Below are 19,329 nucleotides of genomic sequence, written 5' to 3'. Positions count from 1 at the left end.
CTCCCCAGAGTGATTGCATTCTAATTGGTCAAGGGCCAGAGGTGGTTGTTGTTGTTATGGTAACCTGAGTGCACTTGGGATGCTTTGGTGGAAGGGGTGGTGGAGCGGGGGAGCCACTCAAGACTGCAGAGAGCACTAAGCCAAGCTTTTGCAGTCACTTCAGAAAATTGACAGTGTTTGACATAGCTCTGCCTGAATGTGTATGTGCATTGAAAAAAAATGCACCCTCCGCAACGAAAATTAAATCAATTATCACACTCCTTAATGCTTGACTTTTTAACAGTATATTTGAAATGACATGTTCTTAGGTTTACTATGTTAAAATGTGTGCCCTATGCAATAATACATTCAGAAGTAAACGGGAGTAAACAATGCAACACATTACTTTTTTCTTCTGAATATGTGTCACTGAAGGGCACTTACTTTGTCGCTAAGTTTAGGTCAAATGAAAGAAAAGATTAAACTTTGTGTCACAAATTGTTGATTTCATTACACAACACTCAATAAGATTTAATGTGAGTTTGAACATTTTGGGTTGATCGAAAACAGACACATTACAAACTGAAAGAAATCACTCAAATGTTACATTTATATTTTCAAATCAGTTGTAGAAACCGGAGTATAACCTTGTTTTGATGTACAAGTATTTCTAAAAAAACGTGGTGTTTCATCAGGTTTGTAGACTTTATATATCCCATGTTTGAACATATTCTATACTTATAAACCTCAGCCAATTGCTCCCCTTATGAATTATTGCAATTCTCCTTATGAGGCGATAATTAACCTTATAAACAGAACACCGCTCCTATTTATTAAGAGCAAGACACACTACGTATAGGGTTTTTTCACATTTTCATGATCAAGTTAAAGCATTTTGAAGCCAATTTTTCAATTTCTCCAATACCATTAAAAGAAATCCGGTGTGAATTATGTGTTCCTCAGATCCACGAATATATCTGCGATTCTCATATGCAGTTTGTTGCGTCAAGTCATATGATTTTTAGATCTTTATTATACATTTTTAAAACTGAACAATGCGTGTGTATATATTTTAGGTCTTGGTTATAATGACAGTAATATGTAGTTTACATTTCCAGTTTCTGGAAGTTCTTGCCCTACAATTTACCACTTTTAAAAGCTACCTTGATTTTTTTTCATCAAGGTAGCATCCATAATAAACATAATTTTTAAGTAATGTTGCCCTAATATACATTTCATGGTGCCCTATTTAGGTATAACATGCACCTGTCTTCCTTAAGCCAAGCCGTAGGGGGCTGTGACGCTTCATATGACAATATCATACAAACTGATGAGGCTGCCGTTATTCACAAGAAATGCAATGGCAAATCAAAGCCAGCTAAGAACAGTGTAGGCCTCATTTTAAGCAGACATGGCAACAAATTGAAGCATTTACAAGGACTTCACGCAAAATTCAGGCACTTTTCAATGCTTGAAAACACATCATCAAAATTCAAGCATTTTCAAAGGAATCAAGCACCCATACGAACCTTGTACATAGAATACCGCAACAATTTTAGCAATCTACAATAAGACTGTCTTTTGCTACAAGTGACCAAGATGATCCAGATTAGAGTGGATATTGGGAAAACAAGATTGATGTAACCATAAAATGAGTTGATTTAAAATAAAAATCAGTACAAACATTGTTATACGGTGAACACAATTTGAAATGATAAAAAAATAAATCATATAAAAAAAAACCAAGAAAAACGTATAAATTGACAGGTATGATATTCATCTGCTGCTGCTGAGAATTATCTTGACTTTATAGTGCCCCCCAGGTACTGACAAGCAGTGCTCGGGTGTGGGATGACATTTCCATGACTTAGAAATCGAGGTGTGTCACCTTTGAAAAAAAATTTCAATGCACTGAGGGCGAAAGATATTAAGATAAGATTGTACATCCGGTGGCAATCCTGCAGTATATCGCCACAGTCTGGGAACGACTCCATCCTTCAAGATGACAATGCTTCCCACTCACAGTGCCACGTGCATCTGAGACTACCTCCCGGATAAGGGTCCACAAATATTGTCAACAGTATACAATAGGCCAGGGAATCGTTAACTCATTTAATGCCAGACATTTCCCTTAAATGGGAAGAGCTGGTGCATGACAATTTTTGACACTTTGGCTCATTGTTTAAGGCCTGCAGAATCTTTAGTTCTGTAGCTCTATAGGTATGGAACATATAACAAAAAAGCTTCAACTCTCATCTTTTATTTAAAAAAATATGTTTCTAGCTGGGCAGCACGGCGGCGCAGTGGTTAGCGCTTGTGCGGCACAGTTCATGTCATGGGAACCTGTCGTGGGTTCAAATCCTGCTCCAGACTTCCGGTGCGGAGTTTGTATGTTCTCCCCGTGCTTGGGTGGGTTTCCTCCGGGCACTCCGGTTTCCTCCCACGTTCCAAAAACATGCATTTCAGGTGAATTGGCCGGTCCAAATTGTCCCTAGGTGTGAATGAGCGAACAAGTTGTCTGTCCCCGTGTGCCCTGCGATTGGCTGGCAACCAGTTCAGGGTGTCCCCTGCCCACTGCCTGGAGATGGCTGGGATGGGCTCCAGCCCCCCCGCGACCCTAATGAGGATAAGCGGTACGGCTGAGATGAGATGAGATGTTTCTAGCTTTTACCATTGTTCAGTAAACAACAGTTGAACATTCAGATTCAGATTCAGATTCAGATCTACTTTATTGTCATTCTAGTACACGTGTATACAGAACATTGCTATGTTTCCTAAAAATACTTGTTTTCAAAAAAACTTCAGAGAAATCGCTTTTTCGTGAAAGAACTTTCACTTCAGTGTTTTGTATTTGCATTTGTGATATCTCCAATATCTAAAAATGCTTTCCATAAACAGAGTGGTACTTTCCTTCAAAATAAAATTGTATTATAAGAACACTAAACTTGTGCATGAACGATGGTTGATCTTTGCAAGAGCTTTTCAGCGCCCAGTGCTTCCAGTAATGATTTTGGTCACCATGGCGATCGTGTTCCTGCAGAGTTGCACGAAACGTCATCCCTCTCTGCCCAGACAATGACTTAGGGACTTAATCATTTTTTTAGAAAGATAAAAGCTCTGCTTGTACTTACATCATATTCACTTCTCTCATACTTCACTACCTACTCGCCATACTGGCAAGCCTACTCACTTCAATCACTGGGTACAAGGAAGCAACACTAGGGGGCTCCGTCAATGTGTATTTGACTATGTCGAGGGGACGACTCAATCTTTTTTAGAAAGAAGAAAACTCTGTATGAGTGTCACTACACTTATGCATGCCTTTGCTTTCACCACACTATGCTGACTCGCCATATGGGCCACCAACAGAATCGCTGACACAGGAAGAACAACTAAGTAAGGGCTCCCTTGATGTGTGGACATAGATCTGATTGAAGCCACTCCTGCAACCTAATGGTGATTTATCATATTGAAGCCATTCTTTGAAGCTTGATATTTACTGATGAGCTGTGCCAAACCCTTTGTTTTTTGTTTTTTATACGTTAAGGCACTGAGTGATTAGACATGTTTGTGATTAAGGGCTGTATAAATAAATGTGACCTGACTTGAATTAATTAATAATTTCATGAGCTTCGATTCTTTTTTAGGGTGAGCAATTTCAGAATTTTCAATTATTATTATTATTATTATTATTATTATTATTTTAAAATATTTATTTATTAAATATTATTAGTTTTTTTACTCAAATATTATTCATTCTCAATTTTATCGTTATTATTACTCGTTCGATATAAGCTGATTGAATATGTTTCTGTCTCTATTTAGGTGACGCAAACAATTGTGATGCTCATCTTCTGTCATTTTTGGAAGACAGAATTGTCTTTTTAGATGTGTGTGTGTGTGTCTTTTAAAAAAAAAAACCTTTATTATTTATGTGTCATAAGTGCCTTTATATACGAAAAAGGACATGACATTTGTTAACGTGAATGTTACAAGTTGCTGCATTTTAATGTAACGTTTGTGTCTGGCATTATTCAAAGGTGTGGAGCATTGTTTGAGGAGTCCTTGAAAAGGTAGAAAGTTAAATATTTTCTCTATTGGGTATGTGTTAATAATGCCTGACTGAGTTCAAGGAGCCCTTCGGCTTTATTTCCGATTGCGCCAATCTGTTTTCATCTTTTATCAGAGCTGTTCGGGGCTGAACACATTAGGTTTGAGCAAAGAGGGCTGTGGGTAGTGCTGGAGAGATATCCTGCTTGTTCCTAAATATTTTTCTTTTATTTCTATTTGACATTGCAGCATAAAACGGGTGAAAGTAAGAAAACGCCTGCTTCTAATAAAGTCCAATCGCCAACCCAAACCCCGAAAAAAATTCAAATCCCGTACCCAACCTGTAAAGTAAGCTACTTTTAGTTATTGACTCCTATGTTACAAATTCACTTGCTATGAAATTAACTTGTTTAACCTGTTTTTCTTTTTTTAATACACAAGTAATTATTCACAAAGACACACATAGAGACTCTATAAAAAAAAATCCACGCATTTCAGTTTTTTTCATTGTATGTTATGTAATGCGCATGCGTGACTCCATTGTAAGTACTGCGCATGCGTGACTCTTCAATAAATGCAGCTACTGAAACCGGAAGTAGATGAGAGGGATTCGGTCAAGCTAGCTAGCGCATCTCTCTACCTACTGCAGTAGTCCTTTTAAACTTCAATTCCTGCCTCTGCCTGAATTCTTTGGTCAGCCGTTGGTTTATATCTTTTCAAAATCCAACACAACCTTTTAACCAGAGGTCGGGAACCTTTTTGACCAAAAGAGCCATAAAAGCAAAAATATTTGATTTTTTTGGTGGGGGGAGAGACGCACCATATATTATGAGACAAAAGTTCAACAAAACCGCCAAACCCGCTCTCCAGAAAAAAAGCTAATTCCTTATCACATTTTATTTAACTGTGAGATGTTTGATGATTTGATCAAGTCTATGAATGAATTATAATGCCAAAACTGTGTACCATATCAATATAAATATACCTCTTAAAATGTTTCTCACTCCCAGTTACTCAAGAGAGTTGAGGCACATTCTGGTCCTTAATAATGGTTTTAAAACAAGGAGTTATTTTGTAAAAATGTACTGCAAACGAGGATATCAACAAATTTACCTCCAGCACAGATGGCGCTGAGCGATAAGGAGTGCACAGGTCCTGTCCTGTATATAGCTCTGCCCATTCCTACTGTTAACCCTAACCCAATTAAATTGCACTTGGTGCTTTGCTAGATATTCCGGGTGTTTAAAGTTTGTTGTGCGGCTTTTTATTTAGAGTGTTCATACAATGCTTAGGGAGTATCCATATACAAGGTGATTTATTGTCAAAACAGGGTCTGTTGGTGTGAACCCTTAACTGTTGTGATCTCTGTTGTGTCCTGGACCAAACCCTACTAGAAGTCAGTATTGTCTCAGCTCCGCACACGGCTCCGGGGTGTAACTGTACAAGTTCTATTCTATCTCCGACCCATCTGTACTCATGAAAAGACAACAGAAAATACGACCCTTTAGTATTTTTGGCAGGATATTTAATGGGTAAGCATGGAAGAAGGACTAGCCTAGCTCATCCAGGAAATTCAGGTACATAGATGATTAGAAGAACTAACACATGGAATTGATGACATTTGATTTAATATTCAGCACAGCTTTTGATAGGTGATAGATAGCAAACAAACATTCATTCCATGTTTGCTACATAAACTACGTGGTCAAAATATGATAAAGTATCAACACAGTATTGTATGTGTCTTCGCAGTATACAAAAACACATTATTTTTTCTTTATATAGTCTTTTCTTGTATTTGTTATTAAGTTTGTCATTAAAGTCAAAATGTATGCTTCCTTTACTAAAATCAGGGTTTTTATACCTTTTTCATAGCTAAATTCAAGTACTTTTTAAGGACCTTCAAAGCCAATTTTTTAATTTAGAAATCAGTTGTAACTTGTGTAATTTCCAGAGCCAAACATATCAGCGATGTACCTTTTTAATATTGTGTGTGCATTTACCAAAACCTGATTTTAAGATCTTGAGTAAATTGTGAACATATTTGTTTTTGGGACAGATCTCTCCTAATATAGGTGTTGGGTACAAATGAAAGTAATATGTAGCCTACGATTTCAGTTGCATTGCAATTTACCGCTGGGAAACAGTACATTCATTTTTTGTATGGCACATAATACATGTCCATAGTTATACACATTGTATATTGCCCTGTTTAAGTGTATCATGCTCATGTCCTTTTGGGCACGACCCTTAGGGAGCAATGATGCTTCGTAGGACAATGCTATTCAAACTAATGCGTGCTGTCGTTAATTACGAGGCAAGAAAAAATGTAATTTCAAAGCGAAGCCACCAAAGAGCAGTGTCTGCGTCATTTTTAAGCGGACTTGTTGAGAAACTTGGCATCCATTTCAAGCATTTACAAGCACTACACATAAAACTCAGGTCATTTTTGGTCATTGAAAACAACATTAAAATTCAAGCATTTTCAAGGATTTCAAGCACCCGTACGAACCTTGTAAGAAGCTTGTTTGCCTTTTGGTAAGAAATCTTGCCTATGTCCCACTGTTGACAATGAATAATGTGAAAAAATCGTATTTTCATATAAAATATTAGTCTATGATTAATGACTGATCATTGAAAATTGGAAAGCTATAGAGGCATCTACTTTGAAAATGGCTGGTACTGAATGAGTTGATGAATGTTTCTTATGGTCTCTTTTTGTCCCATAATTTATTTAAAACATATTTGAGTCACCTTTCTGTGAAGGCTGTGTGGGTTTTTTAAGTCACTTGAGTCCTTACCTGTCGTTGGAAGCTGCAGACACAGAAGATGAGGGAGTCCCAACTCCTTTAGGTTTATTGACCTTTGCATAAAGCCGATCAAACTGATCTTCAGGTACGGGTCCCAGGTCGTGACTCCGATTGGCCTGTCCGGAAACGATTGATCGACCTTGGGGAGAAGGTGTACTGACACGACCGTGCTGTACTGTATTATGTGGCGAGGATTGAAAATGGGGCTGCGGCGGTGTGACAGCAGCACGTTCTTTAAAAGACTGTATTCGGGCATAATTGGGATCGGTGTCGTCATCCTCAACACTTTCGTAAATGGATCCGCCGAGTGCAACTTGTTGGTCTATGGAGCGGTGATCAAGCTCAGGATGTCGTATCTCCACTCTGACAAACAGAACAGTTGTTAAAAAAATGGTATGAAAGAAACTGTATAAAGAAAAAAAGGTAAATGGCAAATTGCTATGGAAAAAACATTTTATTTGACAATTAAAGATAGCAAACAATAAATGATTCACACCTCTCACGCTCTTCTTTCATCCTATCAATCTCCCGGTCAATCAAAGTGTCTGATTTCTGACGCTGCAAAGCTGTCTTGGCCTCTTTCTTCTCCTCTTTTTTCTTTCCAAATCTAAACAAAACACAGAAATGTAAACAACAACTACAAGGGCAGTGGGCCATCAGAGCATCACCTGCGTTGCGACGCAAAAGCTTTTTAGGTTGGGTCCTTGGCACACGAGAATGGAAAACTCAAGAGTAAGAGTAAGACTGAGTACGGATTGAGACTAAAATGGGGGCACAAAGAAATTAAATATATATATATATATATATATATATATATATATATATATATATATTTAATTTCTATATATATATATATATATATATATATATATATATATATGTATACAGTGTTCATTTTACCTCTGAAAAGTGATGGGTCCCGGGGACTCGCATGCTCAAAAACCTATGAGTCCCAACAGAGATCTAAGGGTCCCCAAAATTTAGTGTTATCGGGGTTGAAAATTTAAATCGGCGACAAATATATAATATAAATCTATACATTCATTCAGTTTTAATCATCACAGTTTATTGGTAATACAAAGCAGTTATCACTTCAGAATTTTCAGTTCACAACAATATTGTACATTATACAAAAAAATATTGCTGAAATATTAATCTATAAATTCATGCCGTTTTAATCATCAGTTAATTGGTAATACAAAGCAGTTATCACTTCAGATTTTTCAGTTCGTATATTCTTCGTGTTTTGCTGTCCCGTCTCAGTTGTAATGCCTTCTCAAGGTCCAATCCATTATCATCCTCCTCAGAGCGTAACCAGGAATTTAATTTAGTCCATTTTGGCAGAAAAGTCCTTTTCTTGCTAGGAGTATTTTTGTTTATTTTCTTTTGTCGAATCATTCGCTTTAACACACGTGTTTTCCTGCCTCCGCAATCTTCCGAAGAATTTCTCCGCCGTTTTTTCATGCCCGAATTATTGCCGTTGTTATCAGTTTCTGCATTATGTTTCGACTTACTATTGACACTGAAGAAATTACCAATTTTGTGTTGCTTTTCACCTAATACTTACTGTTTTATCGGAGGCATACTTAGCCTACACCTTCCCTCGACGACAAGCACTACAACAATGACGTAATCACGAAGCAACGAGATCTCGATTGCAGAGATCAGCGTGCAGACGAAAACTCGAACCGCGAGACCAAAAAAACAATGGCGCATCTGCCTGATGAAAAGTTTGGAGTGCGGTAAATCTTTGTTAAAAAAAAAAAGGTATCGGAAAATAATGACAATTTTGTGTAAGAAAAAGTTGCGTCCTGGGGACGCACGTTGATTTGACACTGTGCGTCCCCAGCAAAAATGATGCGTCTAGGACGCAGGGAAACGAGAACACTGTATATATATATATATATATATATATATATATATACATATATATATACAGTGAAGAAAATAAGTATTTTAACTCCCAGCTATTTTGCTATTTCTCCCACTTAGAAATCATGGAGGGGTCTGAAATTTTGATCGTAGGTGCACATTCACTGTGACACAAGGGATGTTTTTTTTTTAACGATTCATTTGTGTGATCCAAAAAAGTATTTGAACACCTTAGAGAATGAATGTTAATATTTTGGTACAGCATACACTGGCAACCAGTTCAGGGTGTCCCCTGCCCACTGCCCGAGGACAGCTGGGATGGGCTCAAACACCCCTGCGACCATACTGAGAATAAGCGGTGCAGATAATGGATAGATGGATGGATTGAAAGATATGTGTGTGTGTTTAGAGTATTGCTTCCTTCTGGTAAATGCTAGACACAAAATGAGGCTATATTAATTCTGGTGGGAAAGCATAAGCAGTACCTGCTGGCTGAATAGGTAACAACCAAATAATTCGATTTTAAATTACATAAAGATAATATTTAGCAATTACTGTAGGAACATTTTTTTTGATAAATCCTAAGCTAAATATTAAACCAGCTTAATGGGATATAATAACAAAACTGAGTTTCGTTGCCCCATTTCATTAGTGTTTGCTGATATTTCTGTTTGGCTCATGTCGTATCAAATGTTCTTGTTATTTCTAATACCGACAGCACTCGATGACATCAAATTGTAGAGCTATCGATTGATTTATGCCAGATTTCTTTCTGTGAATTTCATAAGGTGATATCGATACACACACTCTCAAAAAACATCTTCATATCACTTCGTTATTTACAAAACTGTTCCATATTAACAGAAGGTACATTAACTTAACCCATCAAGGTAAGACCAAAGGCCAAACTGTTTAGGACTCCAATGTGCCACATTCAGTTCCCTCATCTTTCTCTGTCAATTTTTGCCCAAAACCCTCAATATGTCTCTGTTTTTCTCTTTGTTGAGTCAATTTGATTTTGAAACTAGGTACAGTTTGCTTTTAGCTTTGGCTTTTCTGCATTGCTGTCAGCAGATTTTATGAGCAGCGTCACTTCCATTGCCTTCTTTTTGACCCTCTTCTCTGATATCTCTTCCATCAGTGTTTTCTTTTTGTTGATCTTGTTTTTTATGTCTTTCTTCACCAAGGTATATAAGGTACCTTTGTCTGGCAGCAGATACAAAAAGGAACAGTTTCTTTGAATAGGCTATCCTACATTGCGCAACCCTCTAACAATGTGCAGAGAGAAAGAAAGAGAGAGAGAGAAAGAAAGAGAGAGAGAGAAAGAAAGAAAGAGAGAAAGAGAGAAAGAAAGAGAGAAAGAAAGAAAGAAAGAAAGAGAGAGAGAGAGAAAGAGAAAGAGAGAGAGAGAAAGAAAGAGAGAAAGAGAGAGAAAGAGAGAAAGAAAGAAAGAGAGAAAGAGAGAAAGAGAAGATAAATGGATCAAATTAAAAAAAAGTCACTAAGAGAACCCAAACGTAATGATTGACAATTCTGTGCGGGCTCGGTCTTAAGATCTTACCTTTACCAACCTCTCCAAGCAGCCAAATCAAATCCATTACAGCTACTTGTATTTTTCATTTCATTCGTAGGATGCATAAGGTGTAGTTGCTGAGTAAAGTGTTTCTTTGTCTTTGTAAGTAAGGTAGAATCCTACCCACAGTGTGACTGCAGTGCCACAGACTCACTGTTTGCGTTAACACCGCTAAGACCATCGTTCACAGCGAATAGAACAGAACAGCTTCCGCTAAGACTGACTGGCAGCCAGTTGGATGAAGGCAAAAGCTCCTGCTCCGTCATTAGTGGGAACAGAAGGATGACTTGTGAATATTCATGACCTCGCACCACATTCTTTACCAACCCTCATTTGCATGTGAGGATGATTTAATCTCAATTATGTACACATGCTATTAAAGCAACCATCTGTGTAAGAGAAGGTTGGTTGTGTGGAAAAAGTCATTTACTGGGTGTGAATTGTGATCAGAAAAAGAGGCATTTGTCCCGAGGAGATTATGACTTATTTTATTGATGTATGTTTTAATGGCTGTTCAATAAAATACCAGTATGTGTATTCTACGTGTTTCCATTTCACGCTGATAGAAGGAGCGAATGTACTGAAAAGGATTACTCCACCTCTCTGTTCCAAAACAGCTCCCTCCGAGGTCTTTCTAAAATTGAACCACATTGCAGTGTGTTAAAACTGTAATGATTCTAAACGTCTTGAGGAATTTACTGTAAATGACATCAGAGCATATAACCGCAAGGGCTGCCCGGTCTTAATTCCGACTTTATTTTAGGTGTGCTTGCTGTGCCATAGGCAAAACCATTTTCTTAATTTAAGTTAGAGTCATAAAATCTGCATTGGACTGTGTCGTTTCTGAAATACCCGCTCTCATACTGGAAACCATAAATTCTTAGAGCACACATGGGGGATTACAAACTAGTAAGACGAGGGAATTTTCAGAACCTTGATGGATTTTTGTTGACGTAGCAGGCATGGGATCTCAGCTTAGTGTAGCCTAGAAATGCGAGTAGGCAGTATTGGTTAACAGCATAGAACCATTCCTTATAATTGTTAGCATTGTAGCTTTGACCTAACATCAGGAGGTTTGACAAAAGCAGAGGTGAAGATTTAAAAGGTACTCAAAGAAATTGTTCACCTGGATATAATATAGTGTGTATCAAATAACACTTATGTTGTGCATCAAACAAAGTGTAGGAAAGTGAAACAGTACCTTTATTACTTAGCTTAATAAACAATATTCATTGGTGTGAAATGTGCACTGGTGTATAACGCGCATCTCTATTTTTAAAAATAGAAATCCGGTTAAAAACAATTTTATTTCACTATTTTTCAGCTAAAACGTAGCAGCGTAAGTGACAAAAAGTTGTAGAATACATTTGGCCATTATTTAAATCATTTTTTTACAATAACAACTATGAACACAGTGCCAACATAAAACTTACAATGTATGTGTTCAACCCTTTACGGTCCAAATCATCATCGGATACATCAAAGAGTCTTTTTACTCGTCCTCGTGCTTTTTTGAGTTTATTTGTATCTTTCAGAAAGACTGTGTATTCGCCATTAAAAAAACATTAGTCTCTGATACCGTGGATTTAAATACGGTAATAATGAGATATAAACGTCCTGCCTTTTTGTATGTTGTCATCTAATGCTGTGAATCAGGTTAAATTCCAGTTGAATCCGATGTTGCTTGATAGCAGTCAGCGTTAGATTTTGACTAATCAATCATTGAACAAATACGGTAAAACCTCTTGTATAACGCGCACCCAAAACTTTGAAAAAAATTTTAGGTTGAAAAGTTTGTGTGATACACAAAACAATACAGTATGTTAAACATCCTTCATTTTCATTCCATCATTTTTCCTGTAAAATAGTCAATATTCGGCTGCGGCTGCATCGGCTCGCAACAGTTTTTTACACGTCGGCCATAAGACCCAGTCTTCGACTCAGTTTTGACGGCGCACAAAGTCGGCTCGAACTGCAGATTAAGATACGATCGCAGTTTTTTTGCTGGATATGCGATCATCCAGACATCAAGCGCTCGGTGCTACGACCACTCGGGAGTGTTCATTAGCCACGGACTGCTATGTCAACAAGACCCAGCGGCCTACAAAGCAGCGAAGCAGAGTGGCAAGACAGCGGCGTGAACGCCGGACGAGGAAGCGAGGTTGTCGGGCCGGGCTAACAGCTAGGCTAAAAGCTAAACCCTGCAAAACACCTCTCCCATCCATTTTCCTCTCCAACGTTCGCTCTCTGGACAATAAACTGGACCATTTAACAACTGGAAGTGGCATCGAACCGCGAGATGACAAACTGCTGCGCTAAAATTCTGACGAAGACATGGTTAATCTTATCTATCCCGGCTGACGTTCAAAGAAACTGTGCGGGTCAGATGTATCGACATTTCGTTCTGTATACACGTGTACACGTATGACAATAAAGTAAATCTGAATCTGAATCTCTGAATCTGATTAGGGGGATATGAACAGGGTTAGTACTCACAATTTTCAATTTCTCCCAGTACCGTTAAGAAAAAAAAACCTGGTATGACATATGTATTTGAAAGAGCCACAAATATATCTGCAATTAACATGTGATTTTTAATCTTGCGTGTGCAATTATCAAGACGTATGATATTTAGATTTTGAGTAAATCACAAATATATTGTTTCCCCATACTGGTGTTAAGTAAACATATGCATCTTACATTGCCAGGTGCAGAAAATTTGTCCCATTGAATTAGTAAATGCTACCTTAATTGATTGCTTGGCTCATAACAAATGTTCATAATTGATTGATGCACTAATACACATTTCATAGTGCCTTTGTTAAGGTGTAGCATGCACCTGTCTTCTTGCGGGATATCCATAGAGGACAATGCCGCTTCTCAAGACACAGCCGAACTAATGCCAGCTAGAGTTATTCTTGAGGGAAGAAGAAATGCAATGGCAAAGCAAAGCCACCACAGAGCAGTTTTAGTGTCGTATGTAAGCAGAACAAGGCTACAATGTCAAGCATTTACAAGGACTTCACTCGAAATTCAGGCACTCTTTAAGCCTTGAAAACACAATACTAAACTTGAAAAATGTTCATGGATTTCAAGAACCCACACGCACCCTGAATGGTTCAAAAATACAAATCATAACTGGACGTGTTGTGCCCAATTTCAAATTAAGCCTAAAATGTAGCAAAAAATAAGGATCGAGCATGGTCAGTGCAAGTAGTTTTGTTGTGCTTCAGTATGCTGAGTCCGTGGGCGTCAGTTTTTACTGTTCCAGCTAGAGAATGAATACCTTAACTGTTTTTCCCCCAACGAAACAAATAATATTGATATAGCGCACCAGCGGCTTTGACCATCCTTAACCCAGTGCGGGGGTGTGGGTCACATTACAATGCAATAATATTAGCAACGGTTAACTTTCACAAATCAGTTAATCATGTTTACATTACTGCATGAGATGTTGTGTAAGCCACTTTCATTTCGAAGTTAACACATTTCACGTTCTTGGAAGAGTGAAATGGGTCCAAGAGTCTCGCTGTTATCGTCAAATCAACAAATTCCTCCATGCAATGGTATGTGAATCATTAGGCAAGATTTTGCTTTGACTCCTATAGAATCATACCATACAAATAACTTAATTACTTGTCACAAACTAAAATACAGGGTTTTGACGCCTTTTTAATGGCCGTACAACAAGCATTTTTTAAGAACTTTCAAAAAATATTTTCCAATTTCCCCAGTACCATTAGAAGAATAAATCTGGTGTGAATCATGCATTTTGCAGATCCACAATAACTCAAATTTACATATGCAAATATTAATCTTGCCTGAGCATTCATCATGATTTTTAGATATTGAGTAAATCCCTAATGTATCTGTTTTTGATACAACTATATCTTGAAATACGAAAACAACTAAAAGTACGGAACCTTGCCTTTAGATCTGGTGACAAGGAGGCGCTGTTATCAGCGAGGGCTAACCTGAACCGGGCTATCAGACTAGCAAAGCGAACGCACAGTCAAAAAATCCAGGAACGTTTCCTCAGCACAACCAACACCAGGGATATGTGGAAAGGCATTCAGGCCATCACCAGTTACAAGTCAACCACCGCCCCAGTGCAGAACACTAGCATGGACTTTCTGAATGACCTCAACAAATTCTTTGGAAGGTTCGAGGCACAAAACGGCACCCCTGCAGCGAAAGCGGTTCCAAATCAGGACGAAAGAGCACTCCACCTGGACTCATCTGACGTGAGGAAGACCCTGAGAAGGGTCAACACAAGGAAGGCTCCAGGCCCGGACAACATTCCGGGGCGGGTACTTAGGGAGTGCGCCGATCAGCTGGCTTGTGTACTAACAGACATTTTCAACACCTCGCTAGACCAAGCCAAAGTACCATCATGCTTCAAATTTGCCAACATCATCCCAGTGCCAAAGAAACCCCAGATCTTATCACTCAACGATTACCGGCCCGTTGCACTGACTCCTATCATAATGAAGTGCTTTGAGAGACTGGTTAAAGAGCACATCACCTCCAGTCTCCCCTCCTCATTCGACCCCTTTCAGTTTGCCTACAGGACAAACCGCTCCACCAGGGATGCCATCTCCTCTGCGCTTCACCTGAGCCTGACACATCTAGAGGAGAAGAACACCCATGTGCGGATGCTGTTCCTGGACTTCAGTTCAGCATTCAACACCATCATCCCACAACATCTGGTAGACAAGATGAGACTCCTGGGTTTCAACACCCCCCTGCGGAACTGGCTGCTGGACTTCCTCTGTGACAGACCCCAATCAGTGCGGATAGGTCAGAACAGTTCAGATGTCATCTACCTCAGCACGGGCTCCCCCCAAGGCTGCGTCCTAAGCCCATTGCTGTTCACCTTGATGACACACGACTGCGTCCCTAGGTCCGCCACAAACCACATCGTGAAGTATGCTGACGACACAACAGTGGTGGGCCTCATCAGGGATGACAACGACCTGGCCTACAGAGAGGAGGTGGAGCAGTTGGTGGGCTGGTGCAGGGACAACAGCCTGGTCCTGAATGTCGACAAAACTAAAGAGATCATTGTCGACTTTAGGAAAAACCAGCCCAACCATGCCCCACTTTGCATCAACAACAAGGCTGTGGAGGTTGTCAGCAGTATCAAGTTCCTAGGGGTGCACATTACAAACAAACTCACCTGGTCCGTAAACACTGCATCACTGGTGAAGAGGGCACAGCAGCGCCTGTACTTCCTGCGGAGGATGAGGAGAGCCCACCTGCCCCCACCCTCCCTCATTACATTCTACAGGGGCACCATAGAGAGTATCCTGACCAGCTGTATCTCTGTGTGGTGTGGAGGCTGCAGCGCTACCGACTGGGGTAGTGTGAGGAGGATAACGAGGACAGCAGAGAAAATAATCGGGACTACACTTCCCTCCATTCAGGACATTGGCCAGAAGCACTGCCTATCCCATGCAAAAAACATTACCGGGGACCCCTCTCACCCCCATCATGGACTGTTCACTCTGCTAGCCTCTGGGAAGAGGTACTGCAGTGTGCGGTGCAGGACCACCAGGCTCCGCAATAGTCTAGTCCCCCTGGCCATTAGACTGTTAAATGGTCAATCTAACATATAGTTAACTTAAATCTAAACGGCTGCTAATCTGACTTTTGCACTACTGGCAGTTTTTTTTATAGCTTGCCACTCCTTGCACATTGCTCTCTGCACTATTGTAATTACAGCGTTATTGTTACAGTGTTAATGTTACTGTGTACCTGACTTGTTAACCTGACTGCCCATATTGCACATCTGGTTAGCTACTCTTCTTGCACTATCGGCACTATGGTAAAATACTACACGTAGCCAAAATACAATACAACATTATTTATATCTGTACATTCAAGGAAACTGTGGGGGTCAGATGCATCGACATTTCGTTCTGTATACACGTGTACTAGAATGACAATAAAGTAGATCTGAATCTGAATCTGAATCTGAATCTTCATACAGGTGTTGGGTAAAAACAGTTATATGCACCGTACATTTTCAGTTGCAGGAAGCTCTTCTCATTAAAATTTAACACTTGGAAATGCCACTTCAATTTTTTGAATGCCCTATAATAAATGTCAACAATTTATCCGTAATCCTTTTACTAGTAAACATTTCATAGACCCTGTTTAGGTGTAGCATGCACCAGTCCTAATGGGTTCGATCTGTAGGGGCAAATGACGCTTCAAAAGACAATGCTGCACAAACTAATCCCAACTGCCGTTAATTACGAGGGAAGCAGAAAGGCAAGGAAGAAGGCAAAGCCACACGAGAGCAGAGTCAACGTATTTTTAAGGCAAACTTGTTGAGGTACATGGCATACATTTACAAGCACTTCACCCAAAATTCAAGCACTTTTAGAACCTTGAAAACAGAGCATTAAAATTTGAACATTATCAAGGATTTCAAGTATCCGTTTGAACCCTGAACATACCACTAAAATACATTCCAGTAAATTACACAAAGATAAAGAACTGTCCACACCAAATTTACCATTTCAGTTTTTGTAAACGCAAAGATGGGCATGTACCATAAAATCTGGACTTCAGAACGCACGTGATTAAAAGCCGTATGTTCAAATTTGAGAATCCAATTATGTCTTTTAAGGCTTTAACAGCCATAGCAAACAAATGAAATCATTCACATCCATTTCTGACATTTTAAATTCAGCGCACACCTGGCGCCAACCACGTCAGGAATTTGACATCGCTGCCTTTGGTTGCAGGATGCCAATGGTGCCGTGCACATGCGCAACTTAGGACATTTTCAGCTGAGCTTTTTACTGCACTCCTAATTTTAAAAAGTCACATGATTTGGGATGATTTGACCATTCAATAAGGTGATTACAGAGATGAGCACATATTTACTACTGCGCCGAAGAAAACGTGAATAAAGACTGCGTGGCGTAAGATGTGAGCCCTATATATCCATATAATGAAATATCGTGAGTCTGACGCATATACAGTAATGCCCCGCCGTATAGCAGTTTACTTTTTGCGCTTTTTATACTTAGCGGGTTTTGAATTGAATTGTCTTTTTCGTCATTGATATCAACATGTCGTGCAACACACAGCAAATGCTATCATAGGGGCAGGTTGTGTTTTGGGTGAACATGACTGTGTGTACCTAAAACAAACAAAGCGAAGCACAGCTACAGTTAGTAGTTTAGTGGGAAGGGACTAAAGCGGTGTCAGGAGAGAAAGTAATAGCAGGATGTATATTAACAATGCTGTATCCAATACCCATGAAACAAAGGACCTGGAGCTACAACTTGTGGGAAATCGCTACATTTGGGACAATTTTATTTTAATAATCACCGAGAGCTTGCATAACTCTAGTATACCTTTTGCTAGCGTGCAACGAGCCAGCTGCTCCCTAAATCAGTCTCTTACACTATATTTGTATCATGACAACACAGACTATTCATTTACTGCAATTCTGTGTTATGTTTTTATTTGCAGTTCTTTAGTTGTTATTTAGTTAGTCGCATACTCTCATTCAGTGAAGACGTTTTCTCAATGTGAGTTTGACCCTAGGGAACTTAAATGAAGGTACTACTCCGCATTTTGCGGGTAGTTATGCCCTCCATTAATTGTGATAAACAAGGTTATACTATATCTAATAGTACTGTACTATTTAACCTCCTGTTTTACTCCTGTCATGTGTTATATGAATAATGTTGGCAAAACATGGACTAATTTTTCTCTAATGTTTCATGACTTCACCACTGTGTTTTGTATTTAGAAAAGAGCAGTTCGCCGTTTACCTCGGTGCCGCAACAGGAAAACAAAGGAATTAACCGCACTGTGTTCAAGAAGGCAGTGTTTAAATTGTAGTAAAAAAGAAGCGACTTGTAGTATGGAATTTACGGTAAATACAGGAATACATAATAAACACACATTAATTGATGCAAAATTCCCACCCTCTGCCATCACAGTTTGCCGACCCCTTGAGGAAATCATTGATTGACACTGTGCATCCGTGACAAACAAATGAATTCAGCTCTGAAATTACACAAAGAGAAACACACGTACACACACACACGCAAGCGCACACAGACACACAACAGATTGGCAGGCATGACACCAGTCGGTGACACGCCAATGACTTCCTGTCACACTCTTTGATTGGCAGCTAGGGTGTCATTCCACCCATTTCAAACATGTTCTCTCTAATTATGGAACAAAAGCAAAGTCTGGTCGTAAGACAGGGTAGTTTTTACATAATAAACTGAGAGGCAGCTCCTATCAAAAACAAACCTTACATTTTGAACTGTATAGAAACCCTAAGCCCTGTCTGTTCCATATATAGAAACATGACTGTAAAATACAAAATTATCCTCATTCATTTGTTATTTAGCAAACCTTTAAATTTGTTTGGTCGCAGAGCCGTTTTCAGTCGGTCGAGAGCCTTTGCCTTGGCAAAATAATAATACAATGGCTAGCAAAAGTATTGCCCCTAAGAACGTTTTGACATACTGCCATACATCAGGCTTCAAACTTTTGGATAGAAAATTCTAAAAAATTTCCAAGATTCAAAAACATGTAAGACAAAATCGTAAAATTAAACCAAATTTATTAAACAATTTATGTTGTGCATAAGTTTAAAAATGGAAAAGTAGCACCTAATGTTTGATGGTCATTTGTGCACAGCATTTTTCAGAGGTTTCTTTGACTTTAGCTTCAGATTGATAGTTTTAAACTATTCTATTGTAGCTTTTGCTTTATATTTAGCGTCGTAGTCCTGTTGGAAGGTGAACCTGCACCTCATTCCCAGGTCTTTAGAAGACTCCCACAGATTTTCTGCCAAAATCGCCCTGTATTTGGCTACATCTACCTTCCCATTAACTAACGATCTTCCCAGTCGCTGCTGAAATAAAGCAACCCAAGAGCATGATGCTGCCCTTTTTGTCTCATCTGACCAGAGTACCTTCTTATTCTTGCTACTCTTCCATAAAGGGCAGATTTATCCGGAGTCCAACTAATAGTTGTCTTATGCTGTTAGTCACACTTTAG

The 19,329-nt window shown here is 39.1% G+C and overlaps 1 protein-coding gene across 1 annotated transcript in view; it reads right to left on the bottom strand.

The window, feature by feature from the left end:
- LOC148353277 (partitioning defective 3 homolog B-like) overlaps positions 1 to 19,329 on the bottom strand; it is a 246,345-nt gene that overhangs the window by 83,050 nt on the left and 143,966 nt on the right. The window contains exons 21-22 of the mRNA XM_088352348.1: positions 7,336 to 7,446; positions 6,831 to 7,202 (exon numbers count right to left, since the gene is read on the bottom strand). Of these exons, the coding sequence (XP_088208474.1) occupies positions 6,831 to 7,202; positions 7,336 to 7,446 (483 nt within the window). The remainder of the gene's footprint in view (positions 1 to 6,830; positions 7,203 to 7,335; positions 7,447 to 19,329) is intronic.

The sequence above is a fragment of the Urocampus carinirostris genome, chromosome 14, assembly GCF_059441175.1.
Source record: "Urocampus carinirostris isolate Australia breed hairy pipefish chromosome 14, RoL_Ucar_1.0, whole genome shotgun sequence".
In the NCBI taxonomy this organism is placed as follows: Eukaryota; Metazoa; Chordata; class Actinopteri; order Syngnathiformes; family Syngnathidae; genus Urocampus; species Urocampus carinirostris.
The sequence above is the reverse complement of the archived record's forward strand: the minus strand, read 5'-3'. Positions and strand labels throughout refer to the sequence as shown.